A 23,793-nucleotide genomic window follows, 5' to 3' on the forward strand; every position below is an offset into this window, starting at 1 on the left:
CACTGCTGTCACATTGCCCCTTTTCCCATCCATATTAATCTTTTGTTTTTGCCACTTTGTTCATCTATCAGATGTGCTTTGTACAAATTGATCGCTGATACCATGACAACCGCTGGAAATGGTTCACTTAACAAAGGCAGATGATTACATTTCCATAAGGAACCTAGTTAACATTTCAGTTGTAAAGAATGATGTCATGGTTTAACAGCCTCATTCAGGGCCACAGTGCCATCTACAGATTAAAACCAAATTTAATAGGAATGCTTGACAATTTCAGCAGAATGGGGAAAATATCGGACATGTTTTTCATATGACTTCCACCCCAGACGCAAAACTTGGGAAAACTAACCATGAAGTATTTCCATGAAGGATACGTGATCTGTATTTTAAGTAAACAAATTCATGTATGCTTAACTTGATGTTTTAAAAGGCATATTGTCTCAATCCCCATCTAAAGCAGTTATGTAAGTGTGTGTATATATGAAAAATGTGGTATTCAAAATACATCTGCAGTTGAATGTTCCGTTGCATAAAAATGAAGGCAGACCAGCAGCATCCTGGGTCACATGCGTAATTTGTCAGTGACACTAAAATCCTGCAGAGGGTGCCAAAGTCAATAGAATCTGTCTATACATATAGTTTGAATTAATAGGCCATGAGGTGATTTTTATAAGTATTAAGTGTTAAGCATTAGTTATTTTCAAATAAATACAAAAACAGCCTCATTCACATCCAGAGGTGCAGTAATATAGTTACATTTCAGTATCCTATTAAATGTGAAATTGGTTTATTAGTTTTTAGTGTTCGTTATTTTCTGCAGCCACGAATTTCCCCAAAGTAATTAAACTAGAACATTATACAAAACTTCTCAAATGTTTATTACAACAGCTTCAGGATGTAATATTCAGGCAAGTAACTGAAAATCATCGCATCTGCATTTTAATTTTCATGCTTTAATCTCATTTCATGTCTCCACAAGGCTTGGGGCAACAAAAAATTACAAGCACAACCAAATGAAGAGTGCGTGGGTCGTTAGTCACGGTGCAGCGCAGTACACATCTATGTCCTCTTTTTGAGAATATAGATTTATTTCATGTCAATTATGTCTGTATTTAAAGGAGGAAAAAAATACTGCAGGCTTTGTGTGCTCGCACAGCCGAGCTCATGTACACAGCCTGCTGTGTGTGTTTGAGTGAGCTTATAGATGGCCCTGTGTTTGAAAGATAGCATGTTGTTGATCCATGGACAGTAAGCCTGCTGTGTTTGCCAGTCTATCATCCACTGTATCTGTGTGTACTGTCCACACTGTGCAGCACACACAAAGCATTGTGTGTCGCTCCATCCAACTGACTGTGTGTTTTTCTCATCTTTTCATAATGCCATTCATAATAAGCAGTCTCCATCAATTACTCAGTGCTTTTCTTGAGAAATATTAATCATTTCATACACCTATCCCACTGTCTCTGCCATCCCCTCCATCTCCCTGTCCCCTGTCCGCCCCCTCCTTCCTGTTTTTATTTGACGACCAGCTGTTCCTGAACACCTGAACCCATCATCCCTTCCTCCCCTTTTCATGATCCTGCTTTTTGTTCTACCCTGCAATTTAGAAGATGGGAGAGGCTCAACATGTCCTTGAGTGGTAGAGAGAAATGTATGGAATCTATCCGAGGACATCTTATGTTTGTTCACTTGTTACTGTTCCTGTGTGTGCGTGCTTGTTCATGTATGTGTAGTTCCTGCAACCACATTTGGTGATGTGTGCCTCTCTCCCCAAACAATTTCAGCTGCCGTCAGTCAACTTGTTTGTGCAACAATTTTTCATTGTGTGCAGTGTCATTATAAGCAGGCTTCACTATGGCAATTACTGCTGTGGAACAATTACCACTTTAACAAATGCACAACCAAGTGGATTTTTGAGCCTTGTGTGTGTGTTTGTGTGGAGGTGGCTGCACCTACTTGCGCTCCCAATTCTTTGGCAGCTCGGCTTGATCACACTGAGAATGGATGCAGACCTGCCTCTCACCTCTGCGGGGTTGGAAACAGCCGATAACTAAGAAATGAATCCTCTGCACAAGTCTTTCCAAAATAGAACAGCTATCAGGAGAGCTCCTGCACATACACATGTACACACACATTGTCAGTGCACAGCTCTATGCCCTGTGGCATGTTTTCCCCAGAAGACAAGACATTCCTCTGAATTTTTCCCAGCATTCCTATCTCCTCCATAATAGTTTTCTTGGGAAAGTTGACCCAGATGCTACTGGATTGGTTAAGATAACAACTTTTTTCCATTTATCTCATAAACCACACAGATTTATTAGTTGTTATGGAGTTAAAATTCACAGTGTCATGCAGGCTTTATATGCGTGTTTGAGGTTGTTTCACTTTCATTTATTTATTTTCTGGGAGCTGAGATATTCTTTCATTCTCGTTGCTTACATCTTGATGTTTTAATGCTGTGTTATTGATTTATTTATATCTTACTATAAATTCCACTGGTTAAAGAAGCACAGCAGGTTGGGTGCAGAGTGTGTTCATGTGCTGTGGTGAGGGTCAGGCCTCGTCTGCAAGAGCTTGTTTATAGAAATTAGTCTGAGGCCAAAAGGTCAGTGTTGTTTTGGTGAAGAGATGAGCTGCTGCCCTGTGTGTTACAAATCCGTGAGTAAGAAAACTCCTGAGCTATAAGAAGACTGGTTTACAAACTTATCTCCCAGTGGGCATGAGCGGCTGATTGATGGATGGCCCTGCTGTTTTGTTGTGTGTGCGTATGGAAGAAAGAATTAGTTTGACCTGGTTGACTTCCTGGGTAGTTTAAGGGTGGTATATAGACCTACATCTGTCTACTGTATGTTGCTGTTCTTCTGTGGGCTGTCAGGTCTAATCCCTCATCCTCTGTTTGGCCTAAGAGCAGGTGGTATAAACACGCGACGCACTGCTCAGCCTGCCTGGCACCATGGGGCACTGTAGCTCTGCACCACAGCAGGTGTGTATATATGAGTGTGTGTGTGTAGGCGAAACACTAACCATGACACACACTAAACTCATGGTTTAGTGTGTGTCTCCTCAGCTTTTGAGTCTGAATCCCTTCCACCTGTCACAGAGGGTGGGGTGCAAAGGGAAGATGACGGGGTGCAGAACAGATGCTGTCTACAAAGCCAGCCGAACCGACTGAATTGCACAGTGTGCTCTCTGTACATGTGTGTATGTAGACCATATTATTTTCTAAGCTGTGCCCATGCTTGTGTGTGCTCACATTGAGATCAGAGCTTTCAAGTCATTCATACTTTGATGCTGCGGCCCTGCGCTTTCTTCAGCACAGAACAAAAGACTGACAGAGGGAGACAGCTAGACACCAGTGTGACACTGAACGGCTGTGGAGATAGTTGACACAGTGACAGACTGAGATAGGACGAAGTGTGTGTGTGTGTTTGGAGTCCTGTGCTTCATCATCCCTCTATCTCCCTCACTATCTTTCTAAGTGTAGCAGGGAGGGAAAAATCTCCAAAGAAATGCCAAGCAGAGGTGTCAAAAGTGACCAAACCATGTAAGAACCCAACCAACACTGCGGCTTCCACTAGCTTCTCAGGGCCAGTATCTAAAACTCCACAGCTCTCTCACACACAGCTCTGTAACATATTTATTAATATCTTTTGAAAAATATGTCTGTGTGGAAATGTTTATTAGAATTTTGACATGCATAAGATGATATCTGAGATCCTCCTGATTGGCTGAGCTCCCACTGTACTTTTTTTTTTTTTTTGCCACATCTTACTTCATGCTGGTTTACTGTGAACATGAACACTAGACTGAAAAACAGTCTGAGTTTTCCAATGAAAATTATGGGGAGAAACATCCCAGCTGTGGCAAACTGTTAAAGATTATAAATGGGTATTAAATATCCAAATTATATAAAAGAAATAAAAATTATCAGTTGTAAACACAGCTCTTAAAATAATTTAAGAGTTGAGACTTTATCAAAGTCCATTTCTGGCTTCTCGCCTTCATTCCTTCCTTTTTTCTCTCTTAATCATCACCCTTTCTCCTACTCCCTCTAAAGTCTTAACAAATCCTTCCAGCTACCTCTTCATTGCTCTAATGATCTTCCACTTTTTTTTTTATATTGTTTGGCTGTTTTCCCCTTCTGCTATCCTCTTTCCTCTTCTCCCTTTTATCCCTCAGTGCCATTAGCACCCCATTAGCCCTTCCCCCGGTGTTCCCCCTTCCCTATCAGGACTGAAAGCTCACCAGCTTTATGATTTGACATTGTGCCGTGCTTTACCTCTTCTTAAAAAAAAGGTTTGCTAAAAGTCTCTTCACCTCTTCAAAAGAAATGAATAAATAATCATGAAAAATAATTTTCAGTACATAACTTGAAACTGAATTGCAGTTTCTCAGAAGGGAATTCATGAAAGTGGCGAATGAAATTGCTTTAGCTGTTAAATGTACTTTCATTGTTTTATGTTGTTGCTATGTTTTTTGTTTTTATTTTTAGTGGTGCCAGTTGCATGGTTCTACTTCTCCTATTTTCAAGTCGTTTTTTCTCATAATACTGTAAGAGTTTGACTTGTAACAGAGTATTTTTAGTTAGAGCTAAGTTTTAAATAATTCCTCCACCACTGCCTTGTTTAGTTGTATAATATTCATTTATATATATGTTTTAAAAAATCACTTTATATGGTTTAAAGTTCAATGAAATGTGGTAATAACATACATTATTGGACATCAAAACTGTGTTTCCTACTATGAAACTTGTGGTTTATCAAGTATATAGATCTATAAACTATTGTTTAAGAAACACTTTTACTTTTACATTATTTTCAAATGTGAAAATAATGATGCAGTGATGTTAGTGAGGGAAGTAGATCTACAGTTCTAAAATTTTTACCAGTTTTCCAATACCTTAACCAGGACTGACTTTACTTACTGTCCATGGACACATTTGCCAGATGTATTCACAACGCCCAACACAGTGTGCTGTGTGTGTGCTTTATGTGGGCACATGTGAGTGGAGAATATATATTGTGCAGGGAGGGTTGCAGAGGTTAGAGAACTGTAGTTTCAGACTTTTGTTACACTGCTGCATGCCCAGTGTGTCTATTTCACACAGTGACCTCCTTGTCTCAGTGTCCTCTGCCTCCCTTTGTGCAAATCCCAACATGCCCACATTTTTCCCCTCATACCTGTATCTGTTCCAAACTGTTTTCTGCGAATATTATTGTTTTCCATCAAGCACTTGTGCCCTAATATAGAGTTTGCAGTCATATTTTTTTGTGTTGGTTTTTCTTACCTGATTCTGGCTGCTTTTGCAACTCAGGCCAGACAAACAAATATGTAAAATATGTGTTGTGATTGTGTTGCCGACTCTTGTGCGCGTGCAAGTGCATGTCAAAGAGAGGCTAGGCAGGTCCCGTGTGAGTGAAAATCTGTGGACACTGCCTGCGTAAATGTGTGCATGCAAAAACTGACAGACAGACATGCGATTGTGTTAGCAGAAATCTTATTAACTACCGAGCTGCCCCTCTCGTTAATTCTTTAAAACAGTTCCTGAGAAACTCCTCGGCTCTGCACTTCATTTACTCTTTTGAAACTAGCTGCGGATGCAGATTGGGCATATTTCTGCACATTTCCACAAAATTGAATTCTTCTCCAAAAGCACATAATGACTCTGGTCTTTTGCAGCTGCTAGTTTGTGAGACGAGATTGGGTGCCGTTTGGGACCCGTTGGATTCATGACTACGGGGTGAGAAAGAAGCGGATACCAAAAGCTGCATTAGACTACTCACAACAATCATCGAAATAGTACTCTTCCTCCGTGGAAATTCAGGCACACCACGGGGACCCATCTTCTGAGAGAGAATTTAATTTGACAGCCGGGTCCTGCTGTGGCAGACGTTTGCTAGAACATTCAGTTAACATCGTGCACTAGCCTCTGGGCCTGCCCAAAATGGGCAGGCAGGGTCACGCTTCTCTGGGCCCTGATAGAGAAACTGTTCTCCTGGTTTCTCTCTGTCTCAATTTCTCTTCTCATTATTTCATATTTTTTCACTCTCCATTATGCAGTTTTTCTCACCCTCCTGGTCTCTGCTGCTCTCCCTTTCCCCCATCTGACTGTTCCAGCTGAAGGTCCTGTAACACAGGGCACATGGAAATCTCATGAATAGCAATGTATCAAACTGACAGGCACCCTGACATTTAAAAAGTGTGTGTTAAACTAAAGATCATTTCAAGATTTTGATTGCAAGTTAAAGTGTCTGCCAATGAATGCTTCTCTTTTATTTTTGGCCTTTTCCAATCTGGGAAATGAAAGTTAAATCATCTTTTTATTTTGTGTGTCATTTAGACAAACCTGGTTGTTGCATATTTATCAGAAGAGAAAGACGTGCGTCTTTTCTCTTTGCAACACAGTGTATCGTTTTACATGCATTCACACACACAGCTGATCATCCCTTTCTGCCTCTGTCTGCATTTTTCAAATCAGCTTCTAAGGTTCAAGGTCTGGTCATCTCTGAGGCCAGTCTGAGTTTATTCACATGAACCTTGTCTCGCCTATTAGAGTTTGTGTGTGGGGGCACTTTCCTGTCTGTGTGGGAACATTTGGTGTCTTTGAGATAGTCTTGATTGAGTTTTACACAATTTTAGATCTGCCATTTCAATTTTCTACATTTCCCCAAAACATCTTTATTTGCTCTTTCACCTTTCTCCCGACATTTCCTCACCCTTCACTTTGTTGCTGTTTAACTCTGTTTCCTTTACCCCCATTATCCACCCACCCACTCCCTCTACTCAGCTGGTGGGCCAGCCAGGAGGCTGTGCATGCATTTGAGGAGCGTAATCTGCTTTTTCTCTCATTCCCATTTCCATTTCAATCCTCCGTTCACAGCTGGAACCAAGGCACTCTGCATGCAGATGAGTAAGAGTTGACTTTTTCCAGAAAGTATATTCAGACACAAGATGGGCAGGAGATGAGGGGGAGGAGGGGTGGATAAAGAGAGAGAGAGGGACAACTGAAGTTAGAAGATTCAGTCATAAAGAAAAGCAACAGTTACTGATGGGGGGGGAAATCGTTCAATTCAAACTCATTGTCATTCAGCCTTAGAGAAATGCACAGAGGAAGATGACATGTTTTTGCAGGTCACAGCATCTCCAAATAAGAACAACACAACAAAGTGACAGGAAAATCAAGTCCATCCATCAAACTCTAGGTTAGAATAAAATCAAATGTAAAAAGCAAAATAGTGAAGCCCATCAAAAAACAAAACAAAAAAAAAAGGTGATTGTCTTTTTACTTTGAGAACAGCAATGAGGATTCACCATTCAGAGGTGTATATTTTAAGGTAAGAGAAAAGTGCACCTTGAAATTTGAATAAGATGTTGGTCTCTGGGCTTGTGTTTTATTGGAAAAAAAACAAAACAGTTTCCATATGGCCTTGTGTTAATTATGGATCTGCTACTTCAGCTAAGACTTAGAAAATCTAAATTATTCCCTGTGTTCTTTGTAACTGGAAAGACTGCAAGAATAGAAACCTTCAAACTGATTTCTTTTGAATAATTGATTTCTTACAGAATTTACACAAAGCTGATTCACACACTACATCACAAAACTCAATAAACCAAACACAAAGATACACTTTCATGCCCCCTGCCTTATGACCATAGACACCTCATGATCAGAGAATTTTGCTCATCTCTATGCATAGTTGAGTGCTGTGTCACCATCCCTCACATCCTGGCAATGATGACACAAGACCACTAGGTCACCGCTAAGAATGAGTCTTAACAAGCGGGACCATGTCCATGACATCAGACTTTGGTTAATTAACAGAAGAACAACACGAGTCATGTTGGTGAAGTTATTAATGATGAATGTGCAGTATTGTTTTTGGCTGACTGCACACAGAGAACTTTTTGGCTGTCATATGATCTTCCATCATCGCCCACTGTAGAGGGCTCAGATACAAACACATAAACACTCATAGATCTTATTGTTGAGGAACAGGGCCCCTAATGCACTCTGCTCAATTGCTTTACAGAGGGCCACTCAGATGTCAGTTGAATCCCACTTATGGTAAAAAACCATCTGCTGTCAGTTGATTAAAATAACAAATATTGATTTGAACAGGCAGCCTCAGCAGCAGAAGTAATTTTGTTATAAGAAGGCAATGAGGTATGACAAAACATACTGACCACTTAATATAGCTATTAAATCTTTATTGTCATATTGAATATTCTTGAATTACAAGATCTCTGAAAAAAAAAACTTCCTAAATTCATAAAAATGTAAAAGACATGCTGTTTCTCTGTGCACATCATTCAAATAGAAATTAATGGAATGGAAAGTAACCCCCACACCCTGACACACACAGACACACACATACATACATTCTGCTTCCTCTTGTTCTGTCACAGCAGTGTAATATACAGCCTTGCTACTAGCCTCATTCCTGTTGGCAACCCGCAACAGAGTTGCATTAAATCTCATCATGCCAAACAGTCTGCCCAGCACAGCAAGTCAGGTTAGACAAACTGCACTGCTGATCAGTGGGGACCTACCAGCCTGCAAAGCACTCACTGTTTCTTTTATTGACAGAAGCCTCTTTCAGCTATTCTTGTTCTTTTCCACTCTCTACATCTTCTGCCCCAAGTTGATTTAATGCAGTCTGAAGCACATAACTCTCCCCTACTGTTTCCCTTCATTCAGTCGATATCTTATGATCCAGGCTGTCTTGAATCTTCTCTCTTTTTTCACACTATCTCTGCCCTTAAAAAGATCTAACTAACCTGCTCCCGCACTTCTTTTTGCCTTCATCTTTCTGTTCCCTTGCACTACTTAATTCTTTACAACACCTCTCCACAAACCATCATTTCCCTTCCTTTCCTTTCTAGCCTACCTCTCCTCTCCCTTAATGCCCTCCTGTGGAGCCACAGAAGTCTGTATTGAAGACAACACTTGGCCACAGTCTGTGAGCGTGTGTCATGGTTCTCCAACCCCACTGCACAGTCTTTGTGGCAGTAATGCCATAATTACCCCCCATTACGGGCAACAGAGATTGAGAGAGAGGTATGTTCAAAGCGAAAGATACAGGGAGAGACGGGGGGTTCGATGTGATGAGAGATGGAGGTGGGGGTACAGATCGGCTGAACGGAGGGATGAGTGAGGGTGAAAATGCTGGAGTGTGTCAGAAATAGTGAGAAAAACAGTGAAAGACGTTTGGGGATTAATATGGTGGTCAATAGATAAATCACAATGGACACAGTCTTGGAGCTGGTGTGTCTCAGGGGACAGTCCCACCCCTGTTGTGAAGAGTGACATTAGTAGAGATGCAATATCTTAAGCTTCGTTGGACACACATGGATGGGCCACTCCCTTTAAACACAGAAAACAAACACATGGACATGTAGGTGGAAGAAAAAAAATCAAGGAGCACAAGAGAAACATGGAGTCAGATATAGTTTATCTCAAATCATAAGCTCGTCATCAGATTGCAATTAAAAGGCCATGTAAACACAAAAGTTCTGGAGTTAAAAGCATCAATATTCCACCTACTTCCTACTAAACCCCCAAATACTAAATCAGAAAACTTGCCCTGATCAAACATCTTCTTTTGGTGATTTAGAATTTATAAGCAGCTGAATTATAGAACACAGCTGAAATATATATAATTTATATTATCTGTAGAGGCAGTTATAACATAATGGATAGAACATCAACTTCTGTCAGGGTGGAATTTTTCCAGTGTTGAGCATCTTACTTCGGATAGCGATACCTCCTAGAATTGAGCTCAAAGCACAGCATGTTTGCACAAACACTTGTGTGTTCATTTGGGAATGTACACAGCAAAATAGCATTTAAATTGCAAGATAACAATGCTTTGGGTCCTATCAGGAAAAACCACCAAAACAGCTAAAGATGCAAATAAAGTGTCTTCATAAATACACCATTTAGGCTTGACAGGGATGCTAAGGCTTTCATACTGCTGTTGTAACCCCGGGGAGGACACAGAGAAATTGCAATTGCCCACAATTCATTGAGTGGATGATTAATATTCTTCAAAATGGTTTATGTATTCATGTTCAAAGCTTCAGGGTTTGAATGCAGAGACAACGCCAACGTAGAGTTGGATAGGCATGATAAAGTCCACGCTGCCCAGCAGGCATGGAGGATTATGAGTGTGTATTTGTAAGCAACTTAAAGTGCAATGCAGAGACTTTGAAGGCATAAGAGCTGATTCCTAATTAATTTCCCTCTGAAAGCTACATTTACATGCATTGCAGAAAAAGACGGCGTTCAAGAGTATAAAAGATTAAGCTGCATGAAAAGCCTAAAAATATATTATTTTGCAGAGCCACATTTATATGGTCTTGCTTGTAAAACCCTTTCGGTTCATTCTGTTGTTCATCCTTTCTGCACCCAGACTTAATTTCTTTTCAAAACCATGAGCTTCTATTTATTGCTTTATAACCTTTTTGTGATGAGCAGAAATACAGTGCATTAATTAGTGTGCTATAACAGGGAGATCAAATGGTATTGGTTTAATTTCATATGATATTATGTATAGAATTAAATACATTGCATTATGTTTATCATTGTTCTGTTGAAAATAACTGTGAAAGCTGAAAAACAGATGTTTGTGTCTTAATTATAGTTTTTTTTAGTTGTTGTTTTGACAATTTGGTGTAAACAATATGACAGCATGCATCCTGCTTTGTATCAATGGCTCAGGTTGTTGTTGGTGGTGTTGGTGTAATGGAGTGGGGGATATTTTTATTGGGATACTTTAGCCCCCTAAGTAGCAACTGAGCAGTATTCAAACACCACAGAATACTTGACTATTGTTGCTCATCCATTTATAACCACAGTGTAGACATCTTCTGACGTGACAAAGCTCAGATCATCTCAAACTGATTTCTTAAACATTACAGTGAAAATAGCCTCCACAACCTCTAATAGAGCACATTTGGGATGTGGTAGAACTGGAGATTTGGCTCATGATTGTGCGGCTGACAAAGCTGCAATAACTGTGATGCTATATGTACCAAAATCTCTGAGAGATTTTTCCTGCACCTTGTTTAATCCATGCCATGACAAGGAAAGGGGGAGGAGTGGAAAACATTGCTGGGCAGAAAGCTGCTTGGATTACAGTTTTTAGCCTGATACCGCCAGGCCCAACTTGGGAAAAGTGGAAGAAAATTGATGGACTGTATATGGAGTGGCTCCAACATTTGACTGTACATTACGTCATCACTCTCTGCTGCTGCAGTAGGCGGTATAATTCCAACCTTGTGCATTAAAACGGTACTGTAGAATGCTATCATAAAGGACATTTGTTCCTTGTCCCTTGCTCCTTGTTCTTGTGTGACCAATTTATTGTCAAAGACGCTGCCAGCAGTTGACCACAGAGATGAACTTTATGATGCAGTTTCCTGCTCAGTAGGCACAGAGGCGGGTATGTGACCACTATATTCTTCGGCATCATTTCCTGGAACTTGGCCCTGTTTAAAGTGAGCATAACAGATTTCCCTTCCACAGAGTTACTGTTAGAGTGTTTAGTATAATGTATGGTGCCTGGCTCCAAGTCAGGCAGAATCCACTGTGAAAGCCAGAAACATATACTGAAAGGGGTTGTCCCAATGACACCCATTAGGGAAAATTAACAAAGTGCTGGATTTCACTTTGTCTGGTTTTAACCAACACTGTATTCACACCACCCGGAGATGTTTTGTAACAAAGTACTTTTGTTGGGCTCATTTAGGTAAATGACTGGAACAGAAAACAGAAATGATGCCAGGTGAATCATGGTGATGGTGCTCTATTGATCAACAGAGCCACTTGGAAGAAATGTGAGTGATATGAGACTGCAGCATCCCGAGTTTCCATTTCACTCAGAAATGCTTCATCACTGTGCAAATCCTGCACTGTGACTCACACGCCACTATGTATGATTGCTTGGAAAATAGCTATGTGATCATCTATTGCTCAGCCAAGAAGAAAGAGGCCAAAAGAAGAACGGTTGAAAGGGGGTAATAGAGACACATAGAGACACTGGAGTGGACAGAGATGGAAGGCACATATGGAAAGAGAGGCCAAGAGTGAGACAAAAGGATAGATCAAAGAATCATGGTGGGATGTGAAAGATGGCGCTACAGCACATCATTCTTTCTTTCCTGCATTGTGGAGGCATGAGAATTAATGCAAGATTACAGCTACCTTCACTTTTTATCTTTTCCCCTCTTTTTTTCTCTGCCTATACTTTGCTATAATTCCCCAGGGCTATATGTTACCCATCCCTTGACTTTGGAATTACAGTTCTTCCCTCCTCTTCCACTTCTAATCTGTTCCCTTCATTATTCTTTCATTACACATCTCTGTTTCCTTTGTAGTGTCTCTGTGTCTCAGTTCCTCTTTATCCCTTTGCTTTAGGCTGATGTGTCAAATATTCTCTCTGTCAGGTAGCTTAATTTTTGACATGGGGTAAGGGTGGGAAATCACATAAAACAAGGGACTATAAAGTAGTCTGTCGGATTTAGTTTTTGAAGGTGTGTCAGTGTCTTATACGGAAGTTCAATGAGTGTCTAAAAATGCTGACAAGTGTTGGTGCTTGCAGAATTCCTACAAGTTGTGACAATAATACAAATTTTGCAAGTTGTTTTAAAGATACTTGTTTAAAAATCCTTTTGCATGCTAATGAAAAAAATACAAAAGGAAAATCAAAATTAAAAACTGGCCACTTTACTGGTGCAGTTAAGAGAATGAACGTTTTGCGCTTGGCAAATGTTATCATATGATCTGAATATGGTGAACAATGGGTCAGTAAACATACTTTCCACTTTTCCAGTCATCTTGGTCGACCGTCTTTGTTTTCTTGCAAAGACACCGGAGGCTACTTCAACCAGTCTTTGTTCCCTGAACTCGAAGATGGCTGATGTGTCTGTTTCTTGTCACGAGCTGGGGGTGGGAGTACGAGATGTGCGACAAGGCTGTTGATACAAGAAAACTGGTTGTATAACCAAAGAGCACCATCCAGCATCCCCATCTACTGTCTGTCGTCACTGAAAACTTGTACCTGGGCACCTGTTCTTTTGTTTATGAAATGAATCTCAGTGCAGACTAGGATTAGGAAGTGTCCTATTCAGCACTCTCTGATATTTGTTAGTGATGGAATCAGGAGAGATAAAATCTACCCAGGATGTGATGTTAAAGAGACACTTGAGTCTGAAAACAGTGCTTTTAAATTATTGGCCAAACTGCATTCCAGTCCTAGTCTAAGTGTATGAACTTTGGATAGTGACCAAAACAGTTAGCTGACTCATGCAGCTAGCATACGTTTCCTTTGCAGAGCAAGGTGCCTGGACATCCAGTGCTTGGAGTAAGACTCTTTAGATGGACCGAGTTGCATTGTGGCATTATTAATTTATTAATGGATGTCCTTTTGGAGGGATTCTGTGGATGTTTAATCCCACCTAGATTGGAAACATACCAAGGATCTTGTATGAAGCTGGAAGACAGCAGGCATATGGGTTACCTTTCTTGCTCTGCGCTAGTTATGAAATAGGTCCCAGGGAGCTGCAATAAATGGGTTAATGGAGTGCATTTAATTTTTTTAAGTCAGCTATTAAGAAACAAATCAGCATAATGGCAATATTTAGAGGCAAGCAGAAATCTGTCTTGATTAAAGGCTGCAAATGAAGCAATGGCCTTCTCAAAAAGTGTGGGCTGTTGGTGTTATATTGGGTCATTTCAATGCTATGCTGAGACCAGCACCAGCACGATCATTTATATTTTCACGGGGCTATTTTCACAGCTGTAATTCTTGAGTAACATTTGAATATACAATTCTGTAATTAGTTGGCTTACAGTGGATGAAATAGTAATTGTTTAAACAAGCACAAGTACATTCATTTCATTGAACCACTCATCTTACGCGGTTTTAACAAAAACTGGTTTCATTTTTAATATGTTTCACTTTTGTGTCACCTGGAACAAATCGACCATTCTGCTGGCTTCAGCAAATAGTAACCACACTAATCACTTTATGTATTAATGGACTGGGTACATCCACTTCCACTATTTTCTTCCTGCATATTCCTCACCTCTACAGTACTTATCTCTCTCGTTGCCACCTGCTTATTACTTTGTTTCCTTCATTCCTCAATTGCACGGACTTGTATAATCCACTTCAGTCTCATACTTTGTCCTCTTTCATCCAAATCACTTCTCCCTTCAGCTGCAGCTCCATTAGGTAATGAGTCAATACAGCTACTGTATCTATGACTAAAAGCCTTTTGTAAAAATGCCCTATTCTTGGATAAGTCAACGTAATCCACAGCTATGCAGGATGATAAGTCGTATTTAAGTTGGTGCAAGACTGATTACTTCTTCCACCATATGACAGACGTCTTGTTAGTAAATCTCTACAGCATGGAGAGATGATTATGGCTGGGTCGATATCAGGGACGAGTGGCTGTATTGATGTTAGATAGCTGATGGGAAGAATTTCTTCCCTCCCTCCTTCATAGCCAGAAACACAGTGAAGAAAAGAGAGTTTAGAAGAATCAAAGTGTCTAAGTGTGCACAAGCTGCCTTAGTCTTAGCTACTTCCCAGGAACCCTGTCAAGTGTAGAGAGAGCTGTTTGGGATCCAGCCAACCCCATCAACAAATCACATCCATGGCTAGTGTAGATCTATAAATAAGTCTATGTTAAAGTAGAGCAAGTTTGCAAGGATCCTATCGCCTTTCCTCTTTGAACAGGACTGAAAAAATATTAACGAGCACTTTTGAGCCAACTATGTTTGGAATGCGTGTCTTTGAGTGCAACTGCTCCACAAGGGGGCTATTATTACCTGCAGGGAGTGTCGATTGTTTAGAGCTGCTCATGGTCATCAAGTCCCCCGCTAGAAAGAAACTGCAGCTGGGTAGATGTTTATGTTGTCTTCAGATCGTAAACCCATGGTGGTTTTTGTTTTTCAGTTCCAAGCTTATGGGATTTGACATCAATCGGTTTCATCGGTCAGGCAAGATCCACTCCCAGCACAAAGACTTGTATGACTATACTGTGGATAAGCCACTTAGATCCTCATGATAATTGTTTATGTGAGCAGTAAATACCAAAATAGGCTGTGGCACACCCTTTAAAAACCCAAAGAGATTCTGAAGAGATTTCATGTCTAAGAATGAATGGTATGTCTGTCAATGACAGACAGCTTATCTTGCTCCAAGAAATGGCCTCCAGTTGCTTTGAAAATGAAAAACATTATTTGCAATATATGCAAGTTGGGGATGTTCCACGTTAAGGGTCTAAGCAGGGCAGGAAATTTAAGAAGAATATTATGGATGGGCATGGGTTGTTCTAAAGCCTATTTTATTAAGGCCATTTATTTATTTATTTAGCTAAGTCATTACCTTCTCAATGTCCTGGTCAAACACATACTTTGAGCTTTGGCCCATGTCTAGATTGAATTCAAAGGTTCCTAGACAAACCAAACTATTAATTATGACTGTGATTCAACCTTATGCATTTCATAGCGTGTTCCTTATAAGCTTAGATTTTTACGTAAGGGGTACTCTTTTTGAGCTGAGAGTCAGTGAGGCTCATGATAAAATCACTTTTAACTTCCCTTTAAGAGATCCTGCGGGCCCCCATGGACATATAGGCCCACGATTAGTCAGGCAAGTCTTTTCATTTCAAGGGAGAGAGAGAGAGAGAGAGAGGGAGAGAGAGAGAGAGAGAGAGAGAGAGAGAGAGGAAGGAGGGGGTTGTTTTGAGCGGAGAGTGGGTCACCTTTTGTGCAAATATATCAGCCAAGTAGACTGCCACCAGCATCAAATTTCCGTGTGTGTGTGAGAGAGAGAGACACGAAGAGTGCGCTGGACTCATTTTCCAGAGTGAGCGAGCGACAGAGAGTGAGAGAGGTTCAGAAAGCTTTGGAGCGTTTAAAGAAGAAACGACTTGCTGCTGTGCAACATTTCCACTCTGTTCACCCTTAAAAGACACCGTAAATACATTTTCCCGAAAAAGTTGGAAACGCGGCCATGGACGGGATAACATACGGACGCACGCTGCTCTTGTGCACCTTGCTCCTCTGGGTATTTCAAGGTAAGTGTCTTTAGTACTTTCCGTTATATTTTAAACGGACTCACTCCTGATTAACTTTCCCATGCTGATGACAGCGTGCTGACAGGATTTCTATGCCTTCGGGCTGAAAATGTATACTTTCTTTTTTTTTAGTAGGGGAGTCCGACTTTGAGATGTCCGCCGCTTAAGCCACAAACCTGTCTGTCGGCTGCGTGCCGCAGCGGCTTATTAAGTTCTGAGCTATTTCATTAAGTTTGCCGTGTCTGTAATTTATTGTTTTTTCCTGAGAAACCGTAACCGACTTATTTACAAATGAGTGAAGCAGGACAAACCGAATCTAGTGGAAACCGGATTTATTCCCGGTTCAGCTTTGCACCAGACACAGGTCGCGCAGTCTCGATGAGTTGTTCACTAACGGGATGTTGCGTGTTGCACCTTTGGCTTTGTGTGGATGTGCGGGAGTTGCATTTCTGCAGCTAAATGCACTTTTTGACTGCGGTACGTTAGTTTGATGTGCTACCCCCCCCCCCCCCCCCCAAAAAAAACCCCGAAACCCGACAACAGCAACAACAACACACAAACAAACAAACAAAACGCCCCCCAACAAGAAAAAAAGATGTCCAAGTTCAGATAAAGTAGCCTGTAGCTGGAAGAGAATCTACAAAAAGCTTTAAATCCTCTGATCACTTCAGTGAATCTCTTACCCTGGAGTGAAAGTCATAAGCTTTTATTGTGAAGACCATGTTGCTCCTCTCTTATTCTGTCTCATTCACGTCTGGCTGCTGCGGTGCAGTTTCCAGCGCTTTGATGTCTGATCTGCGGGATTTTCTGTCTCCTGTGTTGGCAGTGAGCCTTACCCTAAGCACCCCTAGGTGCTGCCTGGGAAACTAAGCCAGTTTAAATGCAACTTGATTTTAGCCTTGCATGTTCTTTGTCAGAGAAAAGTTTAGGATTGTGATCAAAGCCCATATTTCAGAGAGATGATGTGGAGCTGCATCAGGTTTATAGCTGTTCTAAGTGTGGCTGAGGCGATCTCTCCTCATAATATCACTGTAATATTTCATTGCTTAATTTCCTTAAAACATCGACTACATCATGATTTTTTTTTGGCATTTACCACATGCATGAGAAAGGTAGAGGTGTAGTCAAGAGTGGTAGCTTTTTGGTTGTCTATGGCAATAATAGACATTGTGGGTTCAGCACTTAAGATGACCTGAAGGATGATGGTTATCTTTTTGTCTTTTCTTACACTCTGTTTCCTGCATCACATCACAACAGTTGTGCTTTGCTGTCTGTTTGCCCTTTATTGAGCTTCAAACAGGTACCTACAAAAAAAGTGCCCTGTAATTAATGAAGTAAGTAGTGCATCACGCATCAGGCAGCTGTGCCGCATTGATTTAAAGGCTTGGCTCCAGGTGCTGTGCTCCCCCCTACCCGCCTGCCCCGTTCCCTCTGTGCCACGCCCTAGAGTTGCTGCTGGAAGGTCTGCTTAAGTCTGAGGATAAATCTTTCCTTTCCTTTTTTCCTTGGAGGTAAAGTTTGTCGAAGTTCTCTTTTTCTTTGTCTTTCTTTTGGCTTGGCTTTGTCTAATAATACCATCTTGTTATCTTGGGATTGTTTCATACAGACCTACATTCTCAAGTCTGCTGTCTCTTAAGTAGAGATTGTGCACATAGGAGAAGTTAAACTTTAATGCCAGTCAGGGCATTTCACTTCCACTTGCATTTCCATTTTCTACATGCAAGCAGTGCAAGCTCCAACTGTGTCAGTGGTGAACATGGACCTGAGCTAAATAGAACAGATGCACAAATATAAACCACCCGGTAGTCATATTTTATAGTTTGTTTGAGACTGTTCGGGCATGGGAAAAAAGTTATCTACAAATGGTACAACCACTCATGATAGCCACAGATACCATGACAGCACCCTCTACTGACTGTAAACATTTTGACAGGAACAGTGAAGGAAGTGAGGAGTTACAGAACTTCAAAGTGTGCAACGAAGAAGGTCAGAGAGGATTACAGTCACTGGAAAAGTTGGACTATTAAAAGATATCATAATTATTTCTGAGGTTAAAATGTAAAAGGACAGTAAAATTATTCTTTTGGTAATGATATTTATTTCTACTTTTTTTCTATCACAGTCTGAGTGCTAAAGACGGATACAGTTTATAGAGGCTTAGGATTTATTTATTTATTTATTTTAGGTCTTACCATCTATGTGTACTGGAGCCAACGGGCACCTCTGCATTGGATGTGTTGGATGCACATGCTCTTAGTTTACTCAAAAGGAAAAAGGCCGTATGTATGGGCATGCCAGTAATTATTTAAGTGACACATGTGTATGTGTACTATGGCAGCCTGGATCACCCTTAGGTGCTCAGCATGCTGACGCCCTGAGTCATACTGACCCACTGACCCGTTCACTCACACATTCCTCCCGTAGGAATCAGCATTGAAAAAATTTGTAAGTCTGTTGGAAATTAGCAACACAATATTTACAGCTGAGACAAAAAAAAGCAATTAGAAAAAATTTAATTGGTGAAGTTAGTGTTTTGTGTTATTGCTTTTGTAAAAATATAAACAGTAAAGTTGCTGAAGTTTAAGGCTGTTTTAAGTATACTTACAGGTTATAGCCTCCCACACCCCCCAATACCTCTAGAAGACACACTCTGTGATGCAGAGTAAAGAAAAGCAGAGTTTAAGTCAACAGTGCGTTCTTTGTGGTTGTGTGTATGACAAAAATGATAAGAGTATTTTTTGTGGGAATTTACTGTAAATGTTTGTCTCAACTTTTTATCTGTGACCAACCTGTGGTGTTAGAAAGAGCCTGTGGTGTTGGTGTTAGAAAGATGGTGGTTGACTTTCTCACACTATGCTTCCTGCAATGTCTTTCTCTGGCTCAAAAAAAAAATATCAGAATCTGTCATTTTTAACCAAACATTAAGCTTTTTACCTTGTGTTTTCTTAAGTTCACTTACTTTAATGGATATTTTATTTCCAATTGGACCCTTCACGCCTCAAAAAGTGCCCTGTAATACAGTATATTTATAGTCAACAGTGGCTTCTTAGTTGTTTTGTATATGTCAAAAATAAGTTTATCAAAATTTGTTAGTGGGTATTTGCATAAGTTGTGTTAACACCATAGCTATGATCAGCCAGTGGTAATTTAAAGGAACATGTGGTCGTGGTGCCCATACTCTTTTCATCCTTTCTCATGCTGTGCTTCCTTTTTTGGAGAAAAAGTTTCTTAAAGTTCTGTTGTCAGTGTTTTTGTGTTGTTTGTGTTGTAAAACACACACATTAAAGTGACTGTAAAGGTTTTTTTTTTATCCTAATGAAAAGTACTGTGGGATTATGGTAAAAACTACTAAAGATAGTCAAGATGGTTACGAACAAGTGAAGAGAATCATTGTGACAAGCATCAGCTGAGTTCAAGGTGTTATCCCTTAACATGTACGGTCAGCCTCTTTGTCTAACACCGCCCTAATTCCCACAGTCATTTCCTCACGTTTAATTTCTGTGCCCCCTGCCAGACCAGCTTCAAAAGTGCACCCCCTGCAGTGATGTGTAATTATTATGGTATTAGGTCAGAAAAAGAGCCATTTAGCCGCAAGGAGGTAGAATCTAGAAGACCTTTTTCACGGCTGTCCTGGGTCACTTGGTTTGAATTTTGAGGAACCACACGCTTGTATCCATTCTTAAATTTGTGAATCCTACAATGGATATGTTTGCACTGAAAGAACCCAAAAACATAGATACCTAGTTAATGTGCACTGCACTGGAGTCTGATGTTCAATACTGGGAAGAAGCAACATACGTATCTCAGTGTTATTTAAGCCTCTAGGGGTGGTGGGTTTGGAGTTGGAAGGCTGTAATTATGATGTTTGGGAATATATGTGTCTGTGTAACAGTAACGAAATAAATCACTGATGGAATGAGAGGCATACCTGTGGACGCGTCATAGCTTGCCCTGCGATGTGTGTGTTTGTTTGTCTTCACCTCAAATTCTATGGAGGACTTCCTTTCTCACTTTAAAGCCCCCTCTGACCACAATTCACAGGCAGTAATCCACATATAAACAAACAGTTAAAATGCGCTTTTCACCTCACCATCTCGAGACAGTTTTATAGGTGAAAAGCTGGAGACTCTTCACTGCCAGGTTGCATTCTTGTGCTTTAAATGGATTTGACTCAGTCGAACAACCTCTGGCCACAAATTGAACATTATTCAGTAAAAGTAAAGGGCACATTCAGGTTTGACTTGTGGTTGGAAGTCCATTTAGTAATCACTGGGTTTAGAGAAGGGAATTTTAGCATGCCCGCTAGTGTTTATAATTCGCAGTGAGTAAAACGTTAAAGCCCTTTGCAGCAGTTCGATAGGGCGCTAATGTTAGCTCGTGAGCTGGCACTCAGCCCTGATAGTCTACTGGGAATCTACAGATGGTAGACTGTGTGGTTAATCTTGGAAAAATCAGTCAGTAAGAACGAGAGAAGGATGTGGCTCGCAAATGTAATGGAAAAGTTTTTTGTCACTCTCATATATAACAAGAGTGTCAGAATGGCAAGGCAAAACTGTGATTACACACACACACACACACACACACACACACACACACACACACACACACACACACACACACACACACACACACACACACACACACGCAAACAAACAAACAAAAGGTCTGTTTCTCCAGATTTGCTTTGTCTATGTTCCCATCTCTCTCACTCTATAATCATGTTTCTTATTACTTGTCTCATCTTTGTATTCCTCTGTCTGCTTTACATGCTGTCTTGGTCTGGTTGGTCTTTATATCTTGATCTTTATATATCTAAGTCCCTGCATTATGACTTATAAAGATTTAATGTTTCTTTTTTCTTTATTTTGTTGGTGAGGCTTCTGGTTGCTTTTACACCCATCTCTAGAGCTGTTATATGACAGATTTTTGGCCACTAGACACGTCCTTGTTTTGCACTTTCCAGTGCACTCATTTCAGTAATCATGTCTGTCTCTGTCACAGTTTGCATTTGAATATTTATTTCGATTTGTTTTAGTAGAAAAATATTAAAGCTACTACTTTATAATAATGCCACAAATATTAAGCAGTAACCAATGTAATCATATGGTTTGGCCTGTTTGTTTTAAGGCTTGCCATTAGTGGATGTGTAAAGAACGAAGGAAGGAAGCGGAGAGGAAGGGTAGGATGGAGACAGATCAAGGGATGGGATGAGAGATGATTACAGCTCACTATTGTCTTGCCACTGTGTAGTCTTGTTCTTCTTACCCCAGGGGAGGAAGTTGACAGCAGTGGGTAATTTCAAATACAACCTTGAAAAGAAGCACTTCCTTAATTGTGCGTCCTTGCCTCAAAATGTGTATATGTGGTGGCAAATTGGGGCTGGCGGTTGCAATTCAGGGTTGCAGCAAAATTGAAAATTCACACAAAGCTTTTTCAAGAGACGAGGTTAAGTGCTACCAGTCCATTTAGCACGAGAGTGCCGGAGCAACATGCAGATAAAAACCGTTATGTCTCACTGTGTTTGGGGGAGGAAGGTACAAAATAGGAGCAATGGCTTGAGCTCTTTTATATATCCAGTGTTTTAATCTGTGCCATAAAACAAAAACGAGCTACAGTCATTTGTTTCTGCCACACAACATGGATTCGCAAATCCTGTCCTGTGCAGTAGTTTTCGGCAATCAAATAGCAGCCAAGAGACAGATAAAACTGACAAAAGTGATAAAGGCAGAGATAGCGGGAGTAAGATCAGTCAGGCTGAGTGTGTCTGGATTGACGAATGCCAATTAGGAACGGGGAATGTCACGGAGAAAGCCTGCATCTGTGGCCAAGAAGATCATTTTCTTGGCAGTGGAGAAGAAATCCTAACCCCTGTGCCCCTCCAACCTTAAAGCCTCCATCTGACTGTTGGCTGGCAGAAGGTCCTCAGGGAGCCCCGCAAGCTGTTGCTTTTCAGACATCAACAGTTGCCTCAGCAGCAGTTGTTGAATGCAACCCCTCCAAAAAAGCCCTGTCACCCCCCTTCCTTCACACACTAACACTTGGGGTCCATTACCACCTTGTGTCTTTCCATACCACTGGCTTTGTCTGGTATGGCGAAAGGCGAGAGTAAAATTGTAGAACTGGTGCTGTGAATGCACTCGGAACTAAACTTGGTTGGTCTGTGGTTCATTGTGTATTTATCAAACATTTTAATAAAGGCTACTGAAAAATGAGGGTGAAATTTTACACACTTCATGTGCCACTAAAGTATAGTTTTCTAAATGTGGACAGAGACCTGAATGGACCCCTCTCCCAGGAATTGTTTCGAGGGTGGGGCTGCACTATAGTGGAGCCTCGAGGGATTTTTACTTCTTTTATCTGTATCACATAATGATAAGAAGGAGATGAGGGTGACTTGAAGTTCAGTAGGTAACTGAGTTTTTTCTATTTACTCAAACTTCTCCGGTGGTTTTCCCAAACCTCAATGAGTAATCTGTCTTTTAAGCCACATTTCATGCCCTATCACCCTGTTGCATCTGTCAGAACATTCTTGTGCCCCTTGAGTTTAATCTAGTTAATGGTTAAACACCAGTGGTTAACCTCTCCAGTATGATTGGTCACTGTTTGACAATGAGATCTTATTGCTTTAACTAGGCCATGGGGACCTGGGAGACTGGAGTAGTGAACATTAATCCTTTGCAATGGGAAGGAAGAGGTAAAGCAGAATGCGGAGGAGGGGGAGGGGGCTTGTGGAGGCATCTGTGGGTTAGGCTCAGAGGCGGTGTTTGTGTTACACCTCTAGCAAACACCTTTGTGGGTGTTTGGTTCTTTGAATTGGATGTTTTCTATGACTTCATGCCTTTATGTGTGAGAGCATGTTACCTGAGAGTCCATAATATAGTCACTGAACAGCTCCAGTGTCAGTTTCAGAGGCTTTGAGTTAAAGAATTCACCTGAGGACATAGTTGGCCTTTGTTTTATGGAGGCTTTACTTTACTAGAGCGAAGCTGAAGCATCGACCATAACACTTAAGTTTTCTTTGCTCCTCTCTGCCTGTGTGAACTTGAGTTTGAAAGAGAAGAGTGGAGGAGTAACGTTTCAATGTCCTGACTGTTAATGTTCTCCGCAAGTCCCATCTTGTGGAAGTCTCTTTTGCTCTGTTGCATTTCTCTCTGGAATTTGGTTGTCAGTCTCTTTGCTGCTCTCGACTTTAACTTCTCTACGTCTCTCAAACTCATTAGTGTTTCTGATCCAGTAACCTCTTTTTTTAATATTTCATCCATTATCTGTCTATCAACCCCATCAGGACCTAATACATGCATCCTTTATCCTCCTGAGCATGTGTTGTCGAAACATCACCACAGCTCAAGCAGAATGCGCCAATAGAAGCAGCATCTCTCAAATCCGTGGGTTTTCGGTGCAGTGAGGAAAAGGAGTCATTTTTTCTATAACTGACATTTCAGCTAATGACAATATTCAAACCAGAAGGGGTTTGACTCGCTGAGCAGCAACTTTCTGATTTTGTAACAGTATTTGTAAAGTTGCATCAGTTTGGTGCAGTAGCAGAGAGCATTCATGCCCGTCTTTGTTGGCAGCGCCGAAACTGAACCGTGTGGGTTTGTTCCCCGGTTGCCTCCATATTTGGGTAATACAAGAGGAGTCAACTTTCATGTTTTCATTTTTTATTTAGTCTAACAGAAAAATGTCCAAATGTGTTCCTGG

General features: G+C 40.8%; 1 protein-coding gene across 1 annotated transcript in view; it reads left to right on the forward strand.

Annotated features, from left to right (window-relative positions):
• Positions 1 to 15,840: 15,840 nt before the first annotated feature.
• bcam (basal cell adhesion molecule (Lutheran blood group)) overlaps positions 15,841 to 23,793 on the forward strand; it is a 47,333-nt gene continuing 39,380 nt past the window's right edge. Inside the window, exon 1 of the mRNA XM_085365399.1 lies at positions 15,841 to 16,092. Within this exon, the coding sequence (XP_085221525.1) occupies positions 16,029 to 16,092 (64 nt within the window). The 5' untranslated portion in view covers positions 15,841 to 16,028. The remainder of the gene's footprint in view (positions 16,093 to 23,793) is intronic.

This window comes from Diplotaxodon limnothrissa, linkage group LG11 (assembly GCF_057381915.1).
Source record: "Diplotaxodon limnothrissa isolate DT_005_m linkage group LG11, D_limnothrissa_male_GT1.1, whole genome shotgun sequence".
Classification (NCBI taxonomy): domain Eukaryota; kingdom Metazoa; phylum Chordata; class Actinopteri; order Cichliformes; family Cichlidae; genus Diplotaxodon; species Diplotaxodon limnothrissa.